At 44.2% G+C, this 26,838-nt stretch overlaps 1 protein-coding gene across 1 annotated transcript in view; it reads left to right on the top strand.

Moving 5' to 3' along the window:
* The window catches only part of LOC144123067 (phospholipid-transporting ATPase ABCA3-like), a 174,740-nt gene that overhangs the window by 83,261 nt on the left and 64,641 nt on the right, over nt 1-26,838 (top strand). Inside the window, exon 7 of the mRNA XM_077655974.1 lies at nt 932-1,142. Coding sequence (XP_077512100.1) covers nt 932-1,142 — 211 coding nt within the window. The remainder of the gene's footprint in view (nt 1-931; nt 1,143-26,838) is intronic.

A 26,838-nucleotide genomic window follows, 5' to 3' on the forward strand; every position in this document is an offset into this window, starting at 1 on the left:
CGGTCTCCGTAATTAAAAGATTGCGTGGAGCATGGTTTTTTGGTATATTTCGCCGGCATTGCACATTTTTCTGTGTTCCGATCCGCGCCCGGGGACGGGGAAAGAGTCTAGTGACAGCACCGTGAAGCACGCAGTTCCTGCGAGGAATTCGCACCGTTTGCCGGTTTACAACGTGCTTGTAGTCCTTGATGATATCGCAAGCCTCAAAATGACGCTCACTTACGTTTGACGTGCAAACAGCTGTTGCGCGACGCATTATCTGCTACCTCCTGTTATACTGGTTGTCATCGCGAAGCGGTGTGGAAAAATGGTGACCGGTGGTGTCGTTTCTCTTGCCACTTCTGCAGCCGGGCACAAATCTGTATGACGTGTAACACTAGCCTCAAGTCACGAGCGCACACATTTTATCACAAAAAAAAGCTTTCCCAGTCACTGCGAGCATCATCTAAACAAAAATGAGCTTGAGAATCGGAGTAGCCTGTCGTTACTGCAGCGAACATAACTGGCGCTACAGGAGACGATGTAGAAATGCTCGACTACAGCGCCACTAGTTCCCGCGATCGCCACTTCCACCTCCTGAGCGAAGCGGAAAAACTTGAACTGTCTTAAGAACGCTGGTTTCCACTCCCAGGACGCTAAGCATACATTTTGGGTTTAGCTGCGAAGGCTTCAAGCGTGGAGGGTTCAGCCTCAGAGTTGAGGCCGAACAGGGGCTCAAGGTACAGGCTGTGTGCTTCATCTCTGATGAGCCTCAATGAGCTAGTGTGCATCTTAGAGGTGTCTGCCTTATGACTTAAGTGCAAACCAATTTTTATCTACTTGAGGTACACGTACTTGAGGTATTAACATCATTAGGATCAGCATTACGGTAGCATAATTTTTCTTATCCTGGGAGCAGATTTTTATGAATGATTTCGACGTGAACGCGTAGCTCTTGATTCTGGACGAGCCGACTACTGGGATGGATCCCGAGACGCAGCGGAGTATTTGGGAGCTGATCAGCAGTCTGCGCGGCACTTCGACTATCCTTCTGTCGACGCATGACATCGAAGAGGCCGAGGTGTTGGCGGACCGCATCGTTATGATGAACAGGGGCAAGGTCGTCTGCGCCGGCTCGCCAACCTTCCTGAAGAAATCTTCTGGTGCGTACGTGGCACTCTGCGCACATTCGCTTAGTCCAAGCGGAGTTCTTTCTGTCAACGTTCCATACTGCGGAGCACATTAATGCACCTCCGGGCTGCCTTTAATGGTAGCGCTGTCGACACGCTGCAATATCCAACTCAAGGTGTACCCTGTATGACCCAGAGAGAAAGGAAGGTGAAGGACAGTTGTTGACAAGAAGAGTCGATTTTTTGCACCACCACCTGTTAAGCGCCAATTCCTGGGTTTAGCATCGTAGCAACAGTAGTAGCAGAGTCGTAGTAGTCGGCTTAACCGGTTAGAGCGTTGCCATGGGAGCCACTCGGGCGCTGGCTACGGTGTAAGAAGGGCCGTATCGCGAGAACGTATGGCGGGAGCGTAAAAAAGCGCTACCAGTTAGTGGTTGCCACGCCAACCACCCGGAGGGTGCACTGTTACTAACGTTCCTGTTAATATCACGGATATAAGAAGCATACTCTGGCGGGCTGCTGATAGCCCTGCATAGAAGCGGCTACGAGTGAGAAACTACGCGACCTAACGCAGCGCTGCGTAACGCTCGTGCTGTCGACCCGCCTCCTGTCCCCTAACCCCCCACCCCCCATCATCCCCCGGGAGAAAGAACGCGCATGGTTCCGCAAGTCCTGACGTGATCGACACTTTGCTCTTCTTCAGCAACGTGGAGGAGGAGAGGAGAAAGTGGCACTGGCGGCCGGACATCTGGCTGCGAGATGTACCCGCTCGGCGCCGACGCGCTTTAACTCTTCCTCTTCTGCGCACCACAACCGCAAGGCTTTTTTTTTTTTCAATTCACAAGGTAGGCGGAGGATAAACAGCATTTTTTAAGAGCATAACTTCGGGGTGGGTTCCGTAGGAAAACCCCGCTTGCCGCCATTATAATTCACCCTCTCGGAAGCCAGGATCACTTGCCACACAGCGCTAAACAGACACGGACGCAATGAGACAAGCATGACGGGCACTAACTTACAAGTGAAATTTTATTGCATGAAACCAGGCAATATAAGCACTTAAGAGTGAAGAAGAGGTAACACTCAAACAACGTTACCATCGAACAACATTACGGATTAGCAGACATGAAATGCATTTCTTTGTCAGATGAAAACACGTAGACAGCACTGACGCACGTATCTTCTTTATCAGACATTATATTGAACGCCTCTATAATTTCCCTTGTAAGATGATCTATGTGGCAGTCAACCATAATAGAGTTTCTAAAATACTGATAACAACCATGGTGCTTCTTTGTTTTCACATCCTTTTCTTTTGCGCTGATATGGACAGCAAGATGCCCTTTGACACCATTCCTGACATCATTGTTGTGTCCTCGCAACCTGTCATTGAGGCATCTGCCTGTGTGCCCTGTGCATTTCCGGCCGCATTTCATCGGAATAGAACACATTACATTCTTTTCACAGGTGATATAACGGTCCTTATGCATCTTTTTACATTTTTTTTACTTTTTTAGGACGAGGGTTCACGCGATTGCGCAAGTTTGATAACTTGTCAGGAGCGGAGAACAATAACTGAACTTTCGCAAGGCTCCATATCCTCTTTATATTGTTAGAAAGGGTGTGCCAATATGGTATAACAGTCACTTTTTGTTTGTTTTTGTTCTCTTTCTCTGGAATGGGCTCTCTAGGTTCGGCCTTTCTGAAATGAGACTTTGTATGCTTGAGCAACTTCTGAGGCACAGAATCTAGAAGATAAGGCGGGTAGCCAGCTTCCTTTAGCCTGTTGCACTGATTAAGAAAACTGGACGCCGTACAATGTGTACAAGACTTTTTAAGCGCGTTGGAGAAGCAAAAGTTAGCGATAGCACGTTTCACCATTTCTGAATGCGCTGAGTGGTACAGAAGGACCTGTTTTTTTCACCGTGGTTCATAGGACCAGCAGGTGTCACGTGCCTAGAGGTAGAGTTTTATGTTCCGGAATTGAATAGACCCTATAGGAACTCCCGTTTTCTGAAGGTAGACGGTTCCATCCCAAGTAAAAAACGTCTAGAATAGGTACATCGTTAACAGTTCAAGGAACCCTTGCACAGACACCCCTGAGGCGTTTTGGAAATCTGCCGAGCCATGACGGTCTATGCATTGTTCTACGTATAAAAGTAGCTTGTCTTGGGGCATAGAATAAGATAAATCTTTTACGTCAATAGAAAAGGCCATTAACTCATCACTTCGAATTTTCAAAAATTTAACTAGGTCGAAAGAAGTTTTTTTTTTCTGATACGTGTCTTCAAATTCAAGCATCATCAATTGGTTCTTGAGAAAGTTCGATAGCGATTTTTGCCATGACCCCTTCTCGGATACAATTACACGAAGGGGGCAATCAACCTTATGAGTTTTTGCTCAAAGGAATATATCCAGAGAACTATTTTTACTTTTGTCCATAATCTTTTGAAGACCACTAAGGTTCTACTTGGAGCATAACTGCATCGCTTTCTTTTTCACGGACGCTATAGAGACATTTGTTCTGTCAAAAGAAATAAAAGTTTTCTCTCTCTCTCTGTCAAAGACGTAGTTAATGGCCGAAGAGGCATTGGAGTCAAAGGTGGCTTTAGGTACGACGACAAACCCTCCTTTTTTTGCTAGAAATCAACAAACAAAGCGAGTTCTCTCTTAAATAGGAGACAGTAAGTCTAATAGGAATGTTACATTTGGTCTGCTCATACCGCACCACAGCGTCCGTGATCTCGGAAATGCATCTGTTTTTACCGAGTCAGCCGCAAAACGCGAGGCATGGTGAACCATTGCGACCAGTTCTAAGGCTGTTTTCTTGGGCGGAACGGCGAACTTTGGTCCTTATTCAAGCACACGGCACACTTCACGAGGAAGGGAAATTCTGTCTGTGCAATAGACATTGCTCACCACTGTGCTTGTCTTCTTAGGGAGGAGAGACCACAAAACTGGCAGGACTTGTTGCCAGATGAATTCCGCGGACCTTCCGGCGGTGAAGAGGTGTTCCCGGAAGGTCTGCTGACTTCGATGACGGCCATACACTACTTGTAGTCGGAGGTGTAGAGCGTTCTTATGAAGGCGGGTTATATCCTACCATTCTGACCTCATGATCCTGCATATCCTGACGCCGTGTCCTTGGGATGGCAGACAACCGCCGAACCATCACCACTGTTCAGGCGGTAAGATCTTGTGCCGAATGTAGAATCTGAGCACCCTCGATTTGCAGGCAGCTATGGCAGTGATGGAGACCATATATAGTGCACGGTTGCAAAGGTCTACATGGAAGAGGGCCCTTTGTAGAAGAAATAAAATTTTTCAGAATGGAAGCTTGGGCGAGTTGGTGACGGTTCACTTGCCACATAGCGCTAGACACGGACGCAGGGAGACAAATAGGACGGGCGCTAACTTACAAGTGAAATTTTATTGCATGAAACCAGGCACTATAACATATTCTTAACAGTGAAAAGGTAACACTGAACGTTATCGTCGAGCAACATTACGGGTTAGCAGACATGAAATGCATTTCTTTGTCAGAAAAAAACACGGAGGCAGCACTGACGCACATATCTTATTTATACGATATTATATTGAACGCCTCTATAATTTCCATTGTAAGGTGATCTTTGTGGCAGTCAATGGTATGAGAGCTTTTAAAATCCGGATAACAACCAGGGCACTTCTTTGTTTCTTCATGTTTGTCTTTTCCGTTGATATGACAGCGAGATGTCCTTTTACACCATTCCAGTCTGACATCATTGTTGATGTAAGGAATGGTGTTTTGCTGGTGGCTCTGAAAAAGACAGATGCATTTCCGAGGGCATGGACGCTGTGGTGCGGTATGAGCAGACCAAATGTAAAATTCCTATTAGACTTACTGTCTCCTATTTAAGAGAGAACTTGCTTTGTTTGTTTATTTCTGGCAAAAAAGGAGGGGTTGCCGTCCTACCTAAAGCCACATTTGACTCCAAAGCCTCTTCGGCCATTAACTCCGTCTTTGACAGAACAAATGTCTCTATAGCGTCAGTGAAAAAGAAAGCGATGCAGTTATGCTCCAAGTTGAACCTTAGTGGTCTTCAAAATAGCAATGAAAAAAGTGAAAATGATATTCTGAATATATTCTTTTCAAAAAAACTCATAACGTTAATTGCCCCTTCATGTAATTGTATCCGAGAATGGGTCATGGCAAAAATCGCTATCGAACTTTCTCAAAAACAAATTGATGATGCTTGAAGTTGAAGACCCGTATCATACAAAATGTTCCTCCGACGTAGCTAAATTTTTGAAAATTCGAAGTGATGGGTTAGTGGCCTTTTCTATTCACGTAAAAGATTTATACTATTCTATCCCCCAAGAAAAGCTACTTTTATACGTAGAGCAGGGCATAGGCCGTCATGGCTCGGTAGACTTCCAAAACGCCTCAGGGGCGTCTGTGCAAGGGTTTCTTGAACTGTTAACGATGTACCTCTCCTCGACGTTTTTCTCTTGGGATGGAACCGTCTACCTTCAAAAAACGGAAGTTCCTATAGGCTCTTGCAACGCACCAATTTTAAGCGACATCTTTCTGGCATCAGTGGACAGAGAGTTAGCTCAGATTCTGGTAGGTTTCTCTGTGGTTAAAATGTTACGGTACGTAGACGACTATTTGGATTTGACGAGTGTAAGCAGACATAACTTTCATGCTACTGTGCAAGAAATCCTAAAATGCCATAGCACGGCCTTATCTCTCTTAACCCTAACTCATGAGGTGCCAGCAGATCTACATATTCAATTCCTGGACATAAAACTGCGCCTCCAGGCACGTCACACCTGCTGCTCCTATGGACCACGGTGAAAAAAAAAGCAGGTCCTTCCGTACCACTCAGCGCATTAAAAAATGGTGAAACGTGCTCTCGCTAACTTATGTCATTCCAACGCGCTGAAAAAGTCTTGTACACATTGTAGGGCGTCTAGTGTTCCTAATCAGTGCAGCAGGCTAAAGGACGCAGGCTACCCGCCTTATCTTCTAGATTCTGTGGCTCAGAAGTTGCTCAAGCATACAAAGTCTCATTTCGGAAAGGCCGAGCCTAGAGAGCCTATTCCAGAGAAAGAAAGAAAACAAACAAAAAGTTACTGTTTTACCTTATTGCCACACCCTTTCCCACAATGTAAACAGGATAACGAGTCGTGCGAAAGTGCAGTTGGTGTTGTGCTCTCCTGACAAGTTATCCAACTTGTGTAATCGCGCGAACCCTCGTCCTAAAAATGCCAGAAAATGTAAAAAGAAGCATACGGACCGATATGTCGCCTGTGACAGAATGTAATCTATTTTATGCCGTTGAAATGCGGCCGGAAATACATAGGGCAGACAGGATGATGCCTCAATGACAGGTTGCGAGAACACAACAATGATGTCAGAAATGGTGTCAAAGGGCATCTTGCTGGTCATATCAACGCAAAAGAAAAAGATGGAAAAACAAAGAAGTGCACTGTTTGTTATCCAGATTTTAAAAGCTCTCTTATCATTGGCCGCCACAAAGATCAGCTTACAAGGGAAATTATAGAGACGTTCAATATAATGTCGCATAAAGAAGATACGTGGGTCAGTGCAGCCTTCTTATGTTTATCTAACAAAGAAATGCATTTCATGTCTGACAATCCATAATGTTGTTCGACGATAACGTTGTTTGAGTGTTACCTTTTCTTCACTCTTAAGAAAGTGCTTATATTTCTTGGTTTCATGCAATAAATGTTCACTTGTAAGTTAGCGCCCGTCCTGTTTGTCTCCCTGCCTCCATGTCTGTTTAGCGCTGTGTGGCAAGTGAACCGTCACCAACTCGCCCAAGCTTCCACTCCGACAAGCAAGCATTTCTGGCAGAAAGGACTGCGGCTATGAATGCGACAAATGAGCGCCTCCAGCGCTCATATGTCGGATCGGGATTTCTGTCCATGTCTGGGTTTTCTTGACATTCCCTGGCCGTGACAAAGAGTGTGCCCCAGGAGCAGGACGGATCGTATGTGTCTGGATACCATTTATGCATTAAGTAGGAATGAGGGAGAGTAAAACTTTATAGTAGTCCTCAGTTTCTGCGTAGCTTAGTAATGGTGAGTGGTTTTTAGTTGTGTCAGACAAAGGCTGCGTGCGACATGCTCGGAGAAGGATAACTCGAGCAGCTGTGTTGACCGCCTCATTACCCGTCGTTCAGAGGTGGCTTGGTGTCCGGAATATCTCGCCATTCGAGGGTTGGATGTTCCAAAAATTTTCCAACACGCAGCACACACACGACCCCTGAGCTAATTGCATACCGCTGCTTGAGGGTCGGACATAACCGTTTCCTCGCCATTCTTAAATATCTAATACTGCGGTCGCCGAGGCAATCTTTTTATTCGCCCAGCTCTCTCCCTCTTTCAAGTTCGTGCGAGTGCACGGATAATGCAATTTCAAGTGCTGAACACGACGCATCGGGTGTTTTCCTGAAACCTGGTTAGGTCGTGCAGAAGAATTTGCCAAGGATGCCAATACTAACGCGTCGATTTACGATTATTGCTGACTCTTCACTGCGTTCCTCTTTACATGAAAAAGAGGTGATGTGTGGAAAGTAGAATATCAAGGAAAATTGCGAGCTGGTGACGCTGCCAAACCGTTCTAGTCTTGGCCGAAAAAAGAGCGCGTATTGCGAAGAACCCTCTGTAGCATAGACACGCTGGTCAGTGTTTTTTTTTTTTTTGTGTGTGTGATCAATTTTACTTCCAAGCACGTAGTTGTATGTTTGCCGGAGCCAAAGCGCGTACATAGGAAACCGCTTCAGGGAGTCACAGATGCCACTGACATTACAACAATATAGAGCTTCTATTTCACGGATCGTCGCACTCAACTTTCGCGATCTGCCTGGATGGCCAGATGTCTGCGCGACAAAGGGACAGTGCTGTAAAAGCACGAATCACGCTCTAAAGAAGGCGCTTGCTATTCTTGCAATTTTTATTAATAGAAAATTGTGTAACGTTGCAGGTTTGTCGCGTTTTGTCGTCATTCTTTCCTCACACTGCTTAACTTACAGCAAGGTCTTGCTGGGCATAAAGATGCGTTCAAGGCATGCCCGCCCAGTTCCAGTATGTGCTCTTGGTGCATGGTCATCAGGTTTGAACGCAACCATGCGTGTTATCAAGCCGCGGCAGTAATCTCTCACCAGATAAACATATGCTTTCAGTGCTTGTGGCGTGTTCTGGCGAAGTGAGCAAGGGATATTTTTTAACTACACACAGACAGTTAGCCCGTGTCACACTGCGGAAACACAACAGTGGCAACAACTAAACATGCTCGCATGCGACCCGTCAACAAGTCGTCTAAGCAACTGGTTCTATTTCTTGTCACACTGCCTACATGAACGGCGGAGAAACGACGCAGGTTGATGCGGTGTTGTCTCAGTATCGCAGCTTTCGGGAACAAGAACAATAAAAAGACAGGGTTCGCCGACCCGGTTTTCCCTGTTAGTCGGCTTTGGCGAATTTCCTGGAGACAGCATACAAACAAAAGAAATCACTTTGCGTTGATTGACCGCTTCTGTGCATTTTATGCCTGGCGTTTTCAAAGTGCCAAAAAAGCGTTTCCTTCCGTCGCAATTTTGTCTGCCGCGGTACGGCGTTTTGCAGGCGGGCGCATGCAAACGAAGAGGCGGCCGTAGCCACCCCCGGATGGCGGATGAGGCTGCCTTGGAGAAGCACGTTTCCTACAATCCCCGTCGCATTCTTGTGAGCAAGCGTGCACTCCTGGCGAATGCGGTTTTGTACGCAGCCAGAAGCAATGCCTTCTGTAATGACTGCCTCGCTCGCGAGCTGCAGCAGTATGTTGACGGGGTTGTCCTCGAGGCCACCCTTGCAGGAGCCGGAAGTGGAGTGCAGAAGGGTTGAAATGCGGGCCAGTCTGTTCATAGCAACTTGAAAAAAAAGTCACAAAAGACAAGGGACAAGAGAAGGAGTGTTCACGCCACAACGACTGGACTGTCAACTGAGGTTTATTAGTCAAAACATAGTCCCAGCAAGGCCAGCAGAGCATGCACAACAGCCGCATCACAACTCACAGCCCATAGGGCACACAAGATACACACCTACAGTGACCGGCCTAAAAGAGCGAATTCCTTCTCGAGTAAGCTCACCGAGGTTGTGCTAATGCTATCCTGGCCTGAAAAACTGGTATGGTATGCTTCCAAGATTTCTCGCTTTTGCTTTCCCTTGCCTCTGCCAAGAATCATTACATTGCTGAACAGTGGATAACACCCACATCCATTGCAGTGGCCAGGCAAGTTGGCATCGTCATCAAACCCCAGGGAGGAGTGGTGCCCGCGCAGCCGGTCATTAATACATCGACCTGTTTGTCCAATGTATACTCTTTCGCATGTGAGGGGGAAATTGTACACGACCTGTGCGACACACGCCGTGAAACGGTTCTCGTGCTGCATTGTGCAGACGTGGTTTCTTTCCTTGCCTCGAGGAATGCGCGAGCAAGACCCGAAAGCTTGCAAGGGGCAGAAAACACCACATTCACTCCCTGCTTGGCCACAACTTTTTTTGATCGTGTGGCTCATTTTATGCACGTATGGCATGACGTCAAGTTTCTTGCGTTCAGTTGCTCCAACATCAGCCCGTTTCGTCCGTTCTTTCTAGAGCTTCTGAAGCAGCGATTCAGCCACTGCTTTCAAAAGAGGCTTACGAAACCCCGTGTCTTCCAAACGTTAGAACTGATTGTCAATGCTCCTTTTGATAGCGTGGTGACAACTTTTATCCAGTGCATTGCGGGAAAAATTCATCGCAATCCCTCTCTTTATAATCTTATTAGAGTGTGCAGAACCGAAAGGTAACAGAGCGTTCTTGATTCTAGGTAAAAACGTCCAGCATAAATGGCCATCACAGAAGTTTAGTTGCAGTTCTAGGAACCTGATACAATGATTGTTAGGGAGTTAATGAGTGAAATTGAGGGCGCGTGAAGAATGTTTAAAAGCAGTCAAAACGTCGTCCAAAACATTCAGAACGCATGTGGCATGTCGGTAGATACCTTTTTGGAGTTATCTTTTTACCTGTCATTAACCGTTGTAGAATTCAAATGCTTCCTGTTCCTTCAGAAAAGTGGAATATGTATTGGCTCTATCGCTGCTCCAGTGCCTTCTCAGATATATTTAGCAAAATTTGACAGAACACTTCAGGAACTACTTCAGGACAAGCGTGTGTGCAAAGTTTTTTGGTACGTGGACAATTTTTAGTACCTTTAGAGCTTTTACCTAATGACACTCTGCCTGCAGGAGTAGATGATGTTTTGACTGCTTTCAAAACTTCTTCACGCGCCCTTAATTTCACTCATTAACTCCCTAACATTCATTCTATCAGGTTTCTAGAACTGCAACTAACCTTCCGTGATAATGGTCATTTATGCTGGACGTTTTTACCTATAATCAAGAACGCTCTGTTACCTTTCGGTTCTGCACACTCTAAGATTGTAAAGAGAGGGATTGCGATTAATTTTTTCTGCAATGCACTGGAAAAAAGCTGTCACCACGCTATCAAAAGGAGCCTTGACAATCAATTCCAACGTTTGGAAGCCACGGGGTTTCCTAAGCCTCTTTTGAAAGCAGTGGCTGAATCGCTGCTTGAGAAGCTCAAGAAAAATCGGCCGAAGCGGGCTGATGTTAGAACAACTGAACGCAAGAAACTTGAGGTCATGCCATATGTGCATAAAGTGAGCCAAAAGATCAAAAAAGTTGCGGCCAAGCAGGGAATGAGTGTGGTGTTTTCTGCCCCTTGCAAGCTTTCGGGTCTGTGCTCGAGCATTTCTCGAGACAGGAAAAGGAACCACGTTTGCACAATGCAGCACGAGAACCGTTTCACGGCGTGCGTCGCACAGCTCGTGTACTAGTTTCCCCTCACCTGGGAGAGAGTATACATAGGCCAAACAGGTCGGTGTATAATGACCGGCTGCGTGAGCCCCACTCCTCCCTGGGGTCTGATGACGGTGCCAACTTTCCACGTCATTGCAATGAATGTGGGTGTTATCCACTGTTCATTAATGTAATGATTCTTGGTAGAGGCAATGAAAAGCAAGAACGAGATATCTTGGAAGCATACCATATCAGTTTGAAAGGCCAGGATTGCATTAGCACAACCTCGGTGCGCTTACTCGAGAAGGAACTCGCTTTTTTAGGCCGGTCACGGTAGAGGTGAATCTTGTGTGCCCTATGCGCTGTGAACTGTGATGCGGCTGTTGCACATGCTCTGCTGGCCTTGCTGGGACTATGTTTTGTCTAATAAATCTCAGTTGATAGTCCAGTCGTTGAAGCGTGAACACTCCTTGTCTTGTCCCTTGTCTTTTGAGACTGCTTTTTTTTTTCAAGTGGAGTGCGCCAGTTGCTTGCTTGAGCATGCCACTGTTGTTGTTGTGCCGCCAGCAAAGCGATCTGATCGCGATGATTGCAGACATGCGCTTTCTATGGGATATAATAGACCCAAAATATCATCGGCGTGGCCTGAGAGAATCTTCGTTTCAAGAAACCGCTAGTTGGGACCGGATTTCACAGGTGAGCGCGAGTTACATTTTCTGCTAACTTTGAACTCGAGATGAAGAAGAAAGTAGTGCGACATTTTTTCTTCGAAATAGCAATCAGAATAATTTTTGTGGGTTCCCATTTCATTGCGAGAATGGTGCGTATGATTATACAATATTTTAGTACTGTGACGTGCTAGAACCAACTTTAGGAATCTGCCGAGATTGTGACGTGATTTGTTAATGTGATATGTCTTACTGTCTTACTTGAATGGGGCAGAAAACCAGCCAGGAAGGTAATGCATTGTGTAACATAAGTGAAAAATACGAAATCCGTGGAAGTAGGCACAGGGCAATGAGAGTATACGCGCATAGCCCGCGCTTAATTCTGTTGCATCAAGTTTTCGACAGCGCCTTGCTCAGGCGCCCTTCAGCCAGTCCATCATACATTTGGAGCGTGGTTTCTTCTGCGATGGCGGCTCGTCGCCCGGGTCGGAGTCGGCGGCGTGGTATAGCAGCCGGGCCCGGAGATAGTTCTATATTTTGCAAAACCGCCTGTAGCTACGGCAGCGCAAGGCGTCCCCAGTATCCGCGGCTGTGCACACGCAGCAATCGCGCGCGGAGGAAAGCGCCCGAACAAGGGCAGAGAAGCGGCGGGGAAGACGACGAGGTTGTTTGTTCTGTTGTGACAGAGAGTTTATCAACAAATGGCGCGCATGTGGCCAACACATGCTGACGGGCGACAGCGATGGGTTAGCCGGCTGTTTCCTCAGTGTTACCAGTCTTAAAGGAGGTACAGTAATCGAAAGTTTAGTCATCACTCGATCGATTCCTCATCGTGATTGATTTAATAATGATATATTTTATGTACGTTTTATGCTTCACGGCGTTGCGATAGCAGAGGCTTAGTCCGGGTTTAAACGACGTCGTAGTCTGTCGACAGCAAGAATAACGGCGTCCACGTGCTGAGAAAAGGTAAAGCTTTTGGACGAGAAATGTTTTGTCATGCGGGCTTGAGCCATACGGAACATACGGGTCGAGCGGCGGGCACTTTCGAGTATGTGCCACCTGTCTTCATATGGTCGTGGTGTGTTTGGGGCAGGCATAGTATCGAGAACGGGGGGCAGAATGTTGCAAAGCTATCGTTGTGTATTAGCAGTGTTGAGGGTGAACTACCCGTCAATTTCCTTATTACAACGTATTTTTTGCTTCCAACTAAATTGATTTGATGAAAGTATGACTAAAATTAATGTGTAATAAATATCAGTTTATTTCTGTTGTGTTTTCATGACAATTCCTTGCTGCTTGCAGACATAGTTGTGTTGATTTGTATTTTGGCTTGCCAAATTTCAGGAATATCAGGATCAGAAGCGCATGTTCTTGGTGGCCAACATCTTGACAGAACAACTGACCCACTTCTTGGTGCAGTTTGGAGGAGTAGCGACCAGGTGACGTCGCGGGAGACACTGAATGCCTACACATAAACTGCTGTTCTTTTCTTCCTTTTCATTCAAGTGTTTTCGCTCAGTGAAAATGAAAACATAGGAGACACACATAAGTTTTGTGCTGGCCTGAGGAAAACAAGCTGCTAGATTTTTTATTTACAAAAAAACATTGCCATATTTGAGAGTAATGTTGCTTTTTTGTGTGTTTATGTGGTTGTCAGAGATGTGCCAGTAACCTTTCAGCTATATGGCGCATGTTTGTATAGGAACATAATATGTCTCGAATATATATTTCTTCACGTTCATGCTGTCTGAGATATCCGTGTAGTTTGTGTAGAACACCTGGATTGGGCTTAGTTTTATTATGTTGCACATGCTAAATTTAGTATCACATGCTTCGATGCCCAGATACCAGGTAAAGTTTCTATTCAAGAGTGCTGTCGTGCTTGCGAAATATTTTTCCTGGATTATTTTCTTTTTCCTCCTTTTTGTTAATTTAATCTGTTTACATTCGCTCTGTAGCTAGTTGATCTGCTTTAATGAATAGCTCTCTCTATTATTGTGTTTAGCCTTTCTGGTCATCTCCTTCTCACATATTAAAAACGTGTTGTAAAATCCTGTCCATCTCCATCTTTGTTCAAAGGATCAATTGAAATAAACTGTGGCATCTCCTTCAACAACTTGAGTGCAAAGTTGCAGGAAAGGATATTGAAAACTAAAGCAGGAAGTCGCTAGCTGGCGAACTACTTGATATAAGGTCAATTTTAGCGAACATAAGTGAAAAGTTAGATGAGTTGTTGCCGCTCGAAAAGACTGTGCCAAGCATTGAGCGGTCGGTGCAACTGATCCATGAGAAAAGGAGCGCGAAAACAAAACGACGGACCAAGACAGAACACACAGCCCGAGCGCTCGTGCTGTGTGTTCGTGCTGTGTTTAGCGCTCGTGCTGTGTGTTCTGTCTTGGTCCGTCGTTTTATTTTCGCGCTCCTTTTCTCATGGATGAATACCGACTCGCCCAACATTCCACTCTTGTGCAACTGATGTCTCACAAGCATGAGGAGATGTTGCCAAGATTTGCTACGCAAGAACAGGAGACGAAAAAAATCCGGAAAAGGCTTGAACATCTTGAAGAGATATGTTACAGCAGGACTTTCGTTTGAGCTAGTTGGTGAATAGAAATTGCAAATGGAATACAACGGCGCAAGAAAACAGGGAACACACAAAACACAGGACAGGCGCCAACTACCAATTGATTTTATTATCTAGAAAGAACCGCTGCGACATCTACGCTGGAGAACGTGACCCAGTTCCGCTTTGAGCGCTACTTTAAAAAGCTTCAGCTGGTCTCCGTGACCGGAAAAGTTCCCAAAAGAGCAATGAAAAAGGCGAGGATAGAGCGCCCAAGGACGCTACGGATTTCCAGACGCAACACATGAGTCGCAGTCGTCCATCCATCCTCTTTTTACGAAGTTTAATGCTCACGTAAACGAAAACAGTATTGCGATCATTCAAAGCGATAAGGAAGGTGGCTTTTTGGTTCTCCCCGAAAAGTCTCTCAAGGAAAAGCTGCCAAAGCTCTGGGAAAGAACTTTGTCGCTGTGAATTCCAACCCTGCAAAGAAGAAGCTAGCCAGGAAGTTATTGACCAAAATGAACTTAGAGTCCCTCAAGAAGCATGTCAACGATTCAGAGCGAAACTCTTTGGAGGTGTTCTTCACGGGGAAGTCCCACAAGCCTGATTGCCCACTGCGCACCATCGTGTCTGAGGAAGGGACCTGGCAGATATGTGTTGGACGCTGCCTGCAACGTCACCGTAACTGTTGATGACCCCTTTCTTGTGCGTAGTTCAGACGAAATGATACAAGACCTAAGAGGAGGGCTCCCTGGAGCTGCGTCGGCATTTTCAGCTGACGTAACCGATCTATAATGTTCAATCCCGCGTAATGAAATGTTCAGTGCTGTCAGAGAAAAGACCGCCAGTAACGGTGAAAGACCAGAGAGGCATTAGTTCCGATGATTTTTAAAAGCATCTTGAATTATATCTTGCTTCGACTACCATTTTGTATGAGCGCTGATTTTACATTCAATGTGAAAGTATCTGCCTTGGATCGTCCTTAGCCCCTATTTTGAGTGACATTTTTTATCGTATGTTGACAAACGTATCAACGATCTTCTTCTGAGCTCTAACGTGATTAGGGTATTTAGCTGCGTGGACGACTCTCTAATAACACCCACTGATCACGTAGGTTCAAAAGCAAGCAGCATTGTGGATGACATAATCAACATTTCATCAGAGCATCCAGCGGGCTCTGTTTCACGTGGGAAGGGCCTAGCGAAGATATCCTCGAGTTTCTGGATTTAAGACTGGTATTCAAAGAGAATGGCCATATTTGCTGGATTGACAGTCCCCGCACGTCCAAAGAGCTGCTTCCGTTTGATAGTGCCCATTCTAAGCTTTTAAAACGTGGAAGAATTGTTATCTCCCTAACTGCAGCTCTGAACAAAACATGTGAGCATGAAGTAGTGCACAGTTTCGACGCGAGATTAAAAGATTGCAAAGGGCGGGTTACCCGGGTTATTTAGCCACGTATTTCTTTGAGGCACTTTTGAAAAAAAGCTCAGACCTGCTTCAAATATTAATCAGACAGAAAAGAGCAAAGAAAGGAGACCAGTCGTGGTAGTTCCGTACATCCATGGTCTATCACATAATATCAAGAGGGTGGCCAACCGCCATAAAATCAGTGTAGTTCTCTCTGGACCCTGCTAGTTAATAATAATAATAATAATAATAATAATAATAATAATAATAATAATAATAATAATAATAATAATAATAATAATAATAATAATAATAATAATAATAATGATTGGATTTTGGGGAAAGGAAATGGCGCAGTATCTGCTGCTAGTTATCGCAGATTTACAACTTCAATAAGGGTAAACGTGCCAAAGAGTGTCGCAAAAAGCATGAAACTACATTCACAGAGTGCACGGCTGATGTCATCCCTCCTAGCTGCGGTCTGGACAGACTGGGCAATGCTTCAGTGGTAGGGCGAGGCAGCACAGAACGCAGGTGAAGGCTGGATATACACTGGAGCGCGTGCAAATGTTCTCCTGCTTTCAACAGAAAGAGATTCATCGCTCGATCGAATGATAGGCTGGAAAGAGAAATAATAGAGGCATACCTGATTAAACAGCGTGGAACAGTGGGCGTGAGTAAGACGTCTGTGCCCTTAAAAGAGATCGCCTTTCTGTGCGGTTCTGTGCCCGTTTTTTGATCTGCTTCTCCTTTCCCACGCCATCCGTGTTTTGTATATTTTTGTTCCTCTCTTGTGGTTATAGGCGGTTATTTCTAGATAATAAAATCAGTTGGTAGTTGGCGCCTGCCCTGTGTTTTGCGTGCTTCTGTCTCTCTTTTCTTGGGCCGTTGTATTCAATTTACGACGTCCTGAACAGAACCCTGAGGCCAGTAACCATGCGACAAAGAAGCTAGCGGCGGATTTAAATTAACAGGAATGGAGAAACCACCGGTTAAACCCAGAAATTCACGGTGTTATTGACGCTGACGAGGAAAATTTGCTTGAGAAAGTAAGTTCTGTTGCCGCTTTGAATGAGGTTCCTGTACTCACTGAAAATGATGTCACTGCCATCCACCGCCTTCCATGCAAACCTGGCAACATTCCCGGTGTAATTGTTACGTATCTCCGGCACTCTGTTCGAGACCCGTGGCTGGACAGCCGCTCGAAGCTTAAAATAAGAGAAATCCAAGGTGTTCTTTCAGGAAAGCATGACAAATCACAATCGGCAACTGCTTCGAAAGGAGTGGAAAAATCTTGCTGCGAAAGGCTGAGGGCGACCCGCCGGTCGTAGTGCGTCATAGATCAGACTTTCATTCCTGCGCCTGCTTTCTTGTGAGCGTACTGCGGTTGTTATTTAACGCCTAAATACGGCTGGTGATATTTCCTTTTTTCCACTCTGGGTAGATAATCTTGTCTCAAATCAACATGCTGGTTCTTTGAAGTGCATTCACTTCAAAGTCCGCTCGCTCTATCACAACGAAACAGATTTAGATGACTGTATCAATAGTTTTCATTTTTTATTTGATGTGGTAATGCTCAGTGAAATAAGGTGCAGAGATGATCGCGACGTGCCTAAGTTTAGCTCTTATCGATCATTCTGCTAAACCAAACTAACCGCCTTGGCAGCGGTGTCTTGTTTTTGTTGAAAGAGCGTGTAAGTTGTGAGCTGCTTCCTGACTTTTGTGTTTGTTGGAAGATTTTGAAATGGTAACAGTTCGTGCGAACGAGTGCATATTTTCTGTTTGCTATAGGCCTCCAAATTGAAATCTTTGTCAGTTCTTTTCTTTTTGAGCAGCTGCTGTCTTTTACTGCATACACAAGCAATTACGTGATGTACGCTGGCGATTTCAATATCGACATGTTGACCACTTCTGTACCGCAAAGGGTAATGTTAACTATTTTAGCTTCAAATGGCTTTGAAAATTTAATCCGTACGCTAACGGGGATTAGAAATGAAAATGCAAGGTTTTTGGGCTTGTTCAGTACAAACGCTTACACTGAAAACATTATTGCCAGAGTAATGCAACATGATCTTAGCGACCACCCTCCAGTATTTTTCTTATTAAGAAAGGACAGCATGAGAAAGAACAGAAAACAAGAGCATATTTTTGTTAGAATTATTACTCAATCACGTTTATACAGTTTACGAGATGAACTACTGGGGTGTGACCTTCAACAAATTTTACAAATAGATAACGTTGAAATCGCGTGTAGTAAGCTTATTGATGAAGTCTGTCGAATATACAAGAACCATTCCTCTGAAAGAAAGTTTACACTAGGTAAAAAATACGAAAACCGTGGATAACCCCTCAATTGCTGACCGAATTTACTATAAAAATGCGCTCTGTCACAAGTTCAACATGACTAATGATCTAAATATATTAAAGAAATACAGGTCATTTAGAAATAAGCTAAAGGAAGATATAAAATTCCACAAGGAGTCCTATTTTTTTATTCAGAATTTGAGGGTTGTTCGAACATTCCCGACATCTTTTTTTTTGAAAAAGCCGAATGATGTCTTAAATCGTCAAAAATAAGCTGCACGAGTACAAACTCCATTACTTGGTGGACACGAAGTATCGGGGAGTGTTCTCACAAATACATTTAGTCATCGCATTGCAACATTTTCTGATGGTAGTGCGTCGTCTAATATTAGTGACTTTATGCCAAACAAATTCATTTTCTCTATTCCATCCCCCCATTACGGATCATGTGGTGATATCAGTTTTTCTTTCACTGAACAACAGCGCAAGTTGACATGTAAGTATGGAGGCCCGCCCTATCAAGTATGTGCTTGATATCATTTTCACGTATATTACCTGTAATTTTAATATGACTTTGTCAAGCGCTATTTTTCGTAAAATGTTGCAAATAACCAGAGCTTCGGTTTATTCTAGAAAGTCGACGTTAATGAAATTAAAAAATACAGACCATTTTTATATTATCTATTCTTTCGAGAGGGCTGGAAAACTATTATTAATGCAGTTTTCAAAGTTTTTTCGCAGACACAACCTAATTTCTGCAGCACAGTTTGGATTTAGGAAACGGTCGACGGTATACAGAACTAGCAGTACTCAACGAAAATGAATTTATTCTGTCGCAGTTACATTTATGACAACGGTCTCAGATAGTCTGTTTAGAAGATTCAAGAAGTTAGGTTAAGTTCACTCAAGCAGGACTAGCACAATGATCAGTGTTTTTCACCATTACTATTTAAAATTTACGGTAATGATTTTAGCTCGGTTATTCGCTACACTTATATCTATAAATAGGGAGATGATACACTTATTATTGCTAGTAATATAAATTATGAGAGCGCTGTGTCCCTGCTGCAGTTCGATATTAAAGAACCCAAGGCATGGTTCCAAAAAAAAGAAAAAAGTAAATCCATCCAAGACACGACTTGTACGTTTTCATAGGCCGCTGCGAACTATCAGTACAAAAATACCAGTTTATCTTCATTCTACCGAATCCTCGTCCTGCTCATTCCCTCCCGCTGAGTACACTGATTCAGTAAAATATCTTGGAGTCTGCTTCGACTCAATCTTGGCCTGGAACACACACATGTCTGTTATTTGTACATGACTTCGTCAAACTGCTTGTTTAACGTTCGTTTTCGATCGCTTGTTCCACTACGAATAAATAAAGCATCCTACATTCATTAGCTTACTCGTTTGCACGGTTTGGCATAGCCTGTTTTTTCAACTGTTCATTGTTTTGAAAATACAAAATTAATGGGCTACTCAAGAACGTTCTTAAAAGTATTGCCTATAATACCAATCCCCCTGCTTCTGGGTCTACATTGTTGAAATATTTAACACTTCCAGATTTCAACACTCTTCGTCTCTCCTACATTATTCCCAAACACGTTTGGAACACTGACTTTCGTCAGCGACGCAGCATCGGGAGAACATTACGTGCCAATGCTGGTTTTGAAATACGTTCGATAAGAACACGTTACGGAAAAAGCGTAAAAAAGTACTACAATCCCCAGACATTTAATCACCTTCCAAAACAGTATTAGAACAAACCACACGATCCGGAGTAAAAAGAGCGTTATTTGAATTTAAAAATAATTGTTGCATAGTGCTTTAGATCTGTTTTTATGCTCCTTTGGAGCCTACGATACACTCACTCCCCTCACTGTGTATGTGCGCAACGACATTGTTCAGTGTTGGCATTCTTTCCTTGATTTTGCCTCCCTGTTTATGTTAACAGCATTGAAAGTTTATTAAACATGCTTGAATCGTTTGTCTAACCTGCTTGTACAATACTGTTTTGAGTTTTTAGTGTTTCCTCTAACAGTACGTGTAAAAAGTTTTATTTCATTGAAAAAGTGCATTCCATTGTTTCTGAACTCTGGATCTGCCCCGCTGCTGGGCAGGCCCAAAATGCTTTGGTCAAGAGGGCTAAGCTGGCGGCTTCGACCAGTGGGGTCCGGATTGAGGACTCCACCCATTGTGGGGCTCTTTAAAGAGCCTCACCTCTTTCGTTCAATAAAGGCTTTTGACCACCACTACCGGCCGGCCCGGCAACGTATCATATGTATTCACTGAGGAGTAATTAAGATCTATTATTGTTATTAATAATAATTTGAAATTAAGAACACTTACCTTGGAATTTATATCAATTTTTCTAAAACATTTGAATTAATCCTTTATTCTGTTCTACTTGATAAGATTGAAACATACGGTATTCGAAGGCACTGTTTGAACCTTATAAAATCTTACCTTGATTATGGCTTACCTTGATCATGCTTACCTTGATTATGGCTTACCTTGATTATGAAATAAGCGATAACTCAGACCTGAAACCTATCAGCAAAGGTGTTCCTCAAGGCTTGTACTCTTGGCCCTATCTTTTTTTATTGTGTATATAAATGAGCTAGCAAATATCTGTAAAAATGCGAAATACGTAATTTACGCAGAAGACGCCAGTGTATTTTTTAGTCACGTGACTCAAGTAGCCTTCAGAATAAAGCAAACACTGCCCTGAAAAAATCTTCACGTATGGTCGACTCACAATTCGCTACAAATTAATATATATTAGAAAAAAGATGTGCTCTTTAGGTTCATAGTTAAGCAAACAATCAATTCCATGAATCACATTTATGACATTAAATGTATGGAAATTTTAGACAGTTTTAACATGCTTTCAATTGTTTTCACACAAAGTGTGCTCTGGGACGCACACATAGAATCAATACTGGGCACGTTATTTTTTTGTAGTTAATATAATGGCACGGCTTAGAGGTTTTTTTACCTTTCAGAATAAAGATTGTTGTTTATAACTCCCTCTCTTTTTATGCGCTATAATAGTGTTGGCTCGCTAGGGGCACCACATAACGTACGAATCTTGAGAAAGCATATACACTGGAGACAAAATTTGTTCCATTGCTATTAAACTTACTTTACAATGCCCACATATCGGACTTACTTTCGAAAACAAAAAACAGTGTTTAACTTTTATAATTACAAGTTAAGTGAAGCTTTCAAGCGGGGGTAAAAGAAAATTTAAAGTTTATTCATCAATTATCTAACCTTACCACGAGAACACATACTTGCGTCACATATTACATAGAACAGTGGAAGGTAGTCACTCCGCGAACCCATTATTCTACACAAAAAATATCATACACCATACTAACACTTTTAAATATATTTTATAAAGTCAGCTCTTGATTTTTTTTGCATCCCATGTGCGAGCGTTGTGTGAACGTTTTGTCACTCATTTTTTCTTAAATAATTTAAGAGCATTTTTCATATAAATTGCGTTTATTCTCTTTATTCTTGTGCCTATTTCATATGAAGTCAATTGCTATGTACGCCAATTGGTACCATAGCCCTCCATAAATCAGACAATAAAATTCCAATAAGGAAGGGCGTCCGGCAACCAGATACGATCTCGCCAATGCTATTCACCGCCTGTTTACAGGAGGCATTCCGAGGCCTGAATTGGGAACAGTTGGGCATAAGAGTTAATGAATAATACCTAAATAATCTGCTATTTGCTAGTGACATTGCCTTGCTGAGTCACACAGGGGATGAATTGCAAAGCATCGTAGATTATTTAGACTGGCAGAGCAGAATGGTGGGTCTGAAAATTAACATGCAGAAAACAAAAGTAATGTTCAACAGCCTAGCAAGGGAACAACAGTTCACAATCGGAAGCGAGGTTCTGGAAGTGGGAAAAGAATACGTCTACTTCGGGCAGGCAGTGACAGCTGATCCGGATCTTCAGAGGGAAATAACTAGAAGGATAAGAATGGGGTGGAGCATATATGACAGGTTCTCTCAGATCATGAATAGCAGTGTACCAATATCCCTCAAGAGAAAAGTGTATAACACTTGTGTCTTACCGGTACGCACCTACGGGCCCGCAGAAACGTGGAGGTTAACAGAAAGGATTCAACTTAAGTTAAGGACAACACAGCGAGCCATGGAAAGAAAAATGTTAGGTGTAACGTTAACAGACCGGAAGCGGGCAGAGTGGCTGAGGAAACAAACGCGGGTTGATGACATACTAGTCGAAATGGGCTTGCGCAGGGCATGTAATGCGAAGTCATGATAAGCGCTGATCCTTAAGGGTAACGGAGTGCATTCCACGAGTAGGCAAGCGCAGCAGGGGCCGGCAGAAGGTTAGGTGGGCGGATGAGATTAAGAAGTTTGCAGGCAAAGGGTGGATGCAGCTGGCAAAGGACAGGGTTAATTGGAGAGACATGGGACAGCCCTTTGCCCTTCAGTGGGTGCAGTAAGGCTGATGATGATGATGATTATGACGCTTTCAGGTGGCATCGTGTTGAAGTATATTTATAAACAAGTCCTGTGTTTCATTCAGTAAACAGTAGAAAATTTCTACATATCGTTGAATGCCACTGTTTCCCTCCCGAAGGCGGTAATATCAGAGAATGCAATGTGTCGATTCCAGATTCATGGCCAATGAAATATGGAACATTGTAAGTCAAGATATACGTACAGCGAACGATAACAGCCGCAGGACAGTACATCTATGCCATGCCATATGCGTATCATTTTGTCTGTGTATGGTGGGCTGTAGGTTGCGTGTATATGAATTTGTGCAGCCAACGTACCTGCGCCTTACTGTAGCACATTGAGCTTGAAAGTCTCTTTCTCTCAATCATGCTGGAATGATTTATAGCCTGTCGCTGTTGAATATGAGTGGCGTTCTAAATGTGGTCAATTTGAGCTTAAGGAGAAAATGCATGCCTTCTTCAAGGCCAGATATGAGTCTTTCATACATTTTAGTCACCACACACTACGGAATGGACGTGATCTTTCACCATGGTTCTTCTGTGCATTACGCAAATTTTAATCGAATTTGTATAGAGTAGAGGGCTCTAAATTACTTTCAACCACTTTTGTTTTCTTTTTCGCACAGACCGAAAGCTAAGAATCTATGCATTTTTTTCCTGTGCCTCAGTCGAAATTTCTGCATGGCGCTTGTACCAGGTCCGTTTGATCCTTGCTCAGTAGTAGCACGCCGCCGCCACTCAGCTACCTCGGAGGACGCACTGATCGCCTAAGACAACTGTCTAAGACAGGAGCACGCTTCTTCTTCCGCTTAAGCTGCAGCGTTTTTGCAAATTTAGAGCTGGACTTATCCGGCGCAACCTGATCACTTGAAGACTGCTTTAGATGCTGGTTTAACGAGAGCCTGAATGCTGCTTTACTGACGGCGCTAGAAGAACTAAAAAACAGTAGTCCCAACGTTGGTGTAGACCCATTTTCTAGCCAGGCGTCAGTCAAAATTTTCATTCCTAAACGCACATGGTCAACAATTATATCCGAAAAACTACCGTTTTCCACGACACCACACAACACATGTGCTATTAATATTGAAGTTTGTTTCATCGCTAAGGTATTTGCATCAGCAATTTTTTGTAAGCTAGCACACTATAGTTCTATTGACTATAGTAGCGCGCTCATATCTAAATACAAGATGTGGACAGTGCCGCTCACTACTGAAGCATAATGCGGCGACAGCAGTTGCGCCAAAAATTGTAATCCGCGTTTTTGTGGCAACTCGCACGCGAAATACGTGCATTCGTAACGATTCTAGTTTTCTGTTATTCTTCCACATGCAGCTGCGAAATCGGCAGTTGAATATAGGGGAGAGGTATAGGACGATTTGCACACCAGCCCGTCCAAAAGCAAGCGATCCGCGTCAACAACCACATTTATGCTATCAAATATTCCAATGCGTGGAACCTGACGCGTGGCATACAAATTCAGTAGAGTGGAGAGCTGGGCGACTCGGTACATGACTGCAGAAAGAAATCCAGCGCAAAGGATGGAGACACAGAACAGGAACACAGGACAACGCTGGACTATCGACTGCTTTTATTTCAGAAACGATCTCTCTCTCTCTCTCTCTCTCTCTCTCTCTCTCTCTCACACACACACACACACACACACACACACACACACACACACACACACACACACACGCACACACACGCACACACACACACACACACACACACACACACACGCACACACACACACACACACACACACACACACACACACACACACACACGCACACACACACACGCACACACACACGCACGCACACACACACACACACGCGCGCACGCACACACACGCACGCACACACACACGCACACGCACACGCACACACACACACACACACACGCACACTTCAGTATCAATTTTTGGACGCGGCAAAACTCAGAGTCAACGCGAAATTCTAGAGGCATACCATATCGTTAAACAAGCAGATCGATGTGTACGTGACACGCCGGTGAGTCTATTCGATAAAGAAACTATATTTCCGAACTCCTTAACGTAAACGTGTAGCATAATGATTGCGGTCCTGATGGTTGTCTGTGATCTTGCAATCTACCTCTTGTAAATTTTCATGTGTGTGCAAGCGTGGCTTGATACTGAAGGGTATAAATGTCATCGTTTCTGAAATAGAACCAGCCGATAGTCCAGCGTCGTCCTGTGTTGCTGTTCTGTGTCTCCGTCCTTCGCGCTGTTTTTCTTTCTGCTAGCATATGGAGTCGCTGACGTCATGTGGTCAGATCCATGATAGTGCATGTTGGGTGATAATATTCTTCAATTCACATTCGTGTCACTTTTCGGCCCAAGAGTGCAATGTAAAACTACTAACGTCCCCCTCCAGCGTGTCGGTTTGTGGCCCCGCGTTCCATTCTTACTCGTGTTTCTGATGTGTTTGATGCCGTTAATATAGCGTATTTATACGGGTATGCGTTAAATGTGTATGTAGTCAGCGATACTCCGCAGCTGGAGGCCCCACAACTGGAAGGAAATAGTTTTTTCTTTAAAAATTCGCCAGTCGGCCGCATAAACGTGGTGCCGCTGAGCGAGCACACTGATTAATAGTAAGGCGGAAAAATTTGAGCTTCTCCAAAATGGCACTCCTCTTGACCAGTTGGTATGAATCCATCTTTGGGCCAGCATGAACTTTGGGACGCATCAACGTAGACAGACACATGGAACACGGAACACACCGCTGACTAGCAACTTTAATGAAAAAGCGCGAAACGCGCGGAAATATATACAGTGGGTAAAGGTGGAGAGAAGGATGGTGAGAGAGCAAAAGGTATGGCGAAAAAGACCGCACCGAAAGCAAAGATAACAACAAAACCATGGAGAAGGTGACGGAACCGCCGTCAACGAGAACGCGAAACCATATGAGCCCCGACAATCTGAGGTCGCGTTTGAAATCTGTGCGCACTTGTGCTGGCAACCTAAAAGATAACCGAAAACCAGTCCTTAGAGCAGTCACAACTTAAGATCTGGGCCACAAAACAGACAATGAAAAAAAAAGCCGTGCCATAAAATCAAAACACGAAAAACTGCATGAACAAATAAAAGAAAAAACACAACGCCAAAAAACACGCCGGAATAAAGCTACAAGAGTAAACATGATGATGGACATGGGGCTGTGAAAATTGTAAAATACCTTCCTCACCTTCAGGTGAGACACGAGTCAAGTTAAAACCAATAAACGCCAATAGTAACACGGCTAAACAGGGCTAAAAAGCTAAAACATGATGTGGAAGATAGAAACATAAAAACGATGGCGAACAGGACGGGGCGAATAAATTGGCCGCTTCATGGAACATGGCAAACATCACGGAGGTACGCTTTTTCTTTCGTTGTCAGTGCAATTGACGCGGTGCTTACGCAGTCCTTTCCTTTCTTATGGATGGCAACAGCTTCGATGATCCCCCTGGCCGACCTATCTTTTTTGTCTTCCGAGGATCGAGATGTCGTCCAAGTTGGCGGTGCATTGGAGCTTAGGCTGGCGGCAATGAAGAGCTAGGAAACCTGATGTGGCAGTTGCTTCTAATGAATTGGCGTGTTTTCTATTTCTTTCACTGACTCACCTGCCTTTGTGTCCAATATAATATTTACCGCATGCGACGGGAAATTGGTATATGACACCGTCGCAATCTGCCTATCTTGTCTGATGGCTTACTCCGCAGCTCATCCTTCGCTATTTGTTGTCGACTTGGCGGCACATTCTGTATGATTTGTTGGGCGCAGAGCAAACCACCTTTACAGCTTGTTTTGCGCTGATCTTTCTGAGATTGTGAGTAAAGCCATGGACGAAAGGTACAACAGTGATGCTCTTGCTGGTCCAAGTTTCTTCCCCCCTTGGTGGCAGATTCCTTGCGTGGCAGGCGGGGAAGCAACGCCTCGCTTACCGTGGTCAGCGTTTCTTGGGGATAGCTAGCTTCGCTTAATCTAGTGATCTGCTTCGAAAAGCTTGGTCCCATTTGGTGCGGGCATAATTTTTCCAGCGCTGACTGAGGGACTGCTTTCGCAATTGCCCTCCTGGTGGTCTTAGAATGAGCTGAGTCATAAGGAAGGAATCCTTTGCTGTTGCGAGGCTCACAGCGCCAGCACGCGTGTCCATCTTCGAGCAGAAGCCGCAGATCCAGAAACCTAATTTGGTTCCCGCAGGGAGTTCATGGGTGGAGGTGAACTCGGGCATGCTTTCTAGTAACAAAGTTAACAATCTTCCCACAAAGTTCACTCAGCGGCTTGTTTAGCACTCATTCAGCAAGAGATTAGAAAGTCGTCCACATACCGAAAGATTGTGGTCCCCGGATAGCCGCGTACGATGCTGTCGATTTTCCTATCGCAAGCTGCGATGTAAAGTTCGGAAAGGTATGCCTTCG

This window comes from Amblyomma americanum, chromosome 3, assembly GCF_052857255.1.
Source record: "Amblyomma americanum isolate KBUSLIRL-KWMA chromosome 3, ASM5285725v1, whole genome shotgun sequence".
Classification (NCBI taxonomy): Eukaryota; Metazoa; Arthropoda; class Arachnida; order Ixodida; family Ixodidae; genus Amblyomma; species Amblyomma americanum.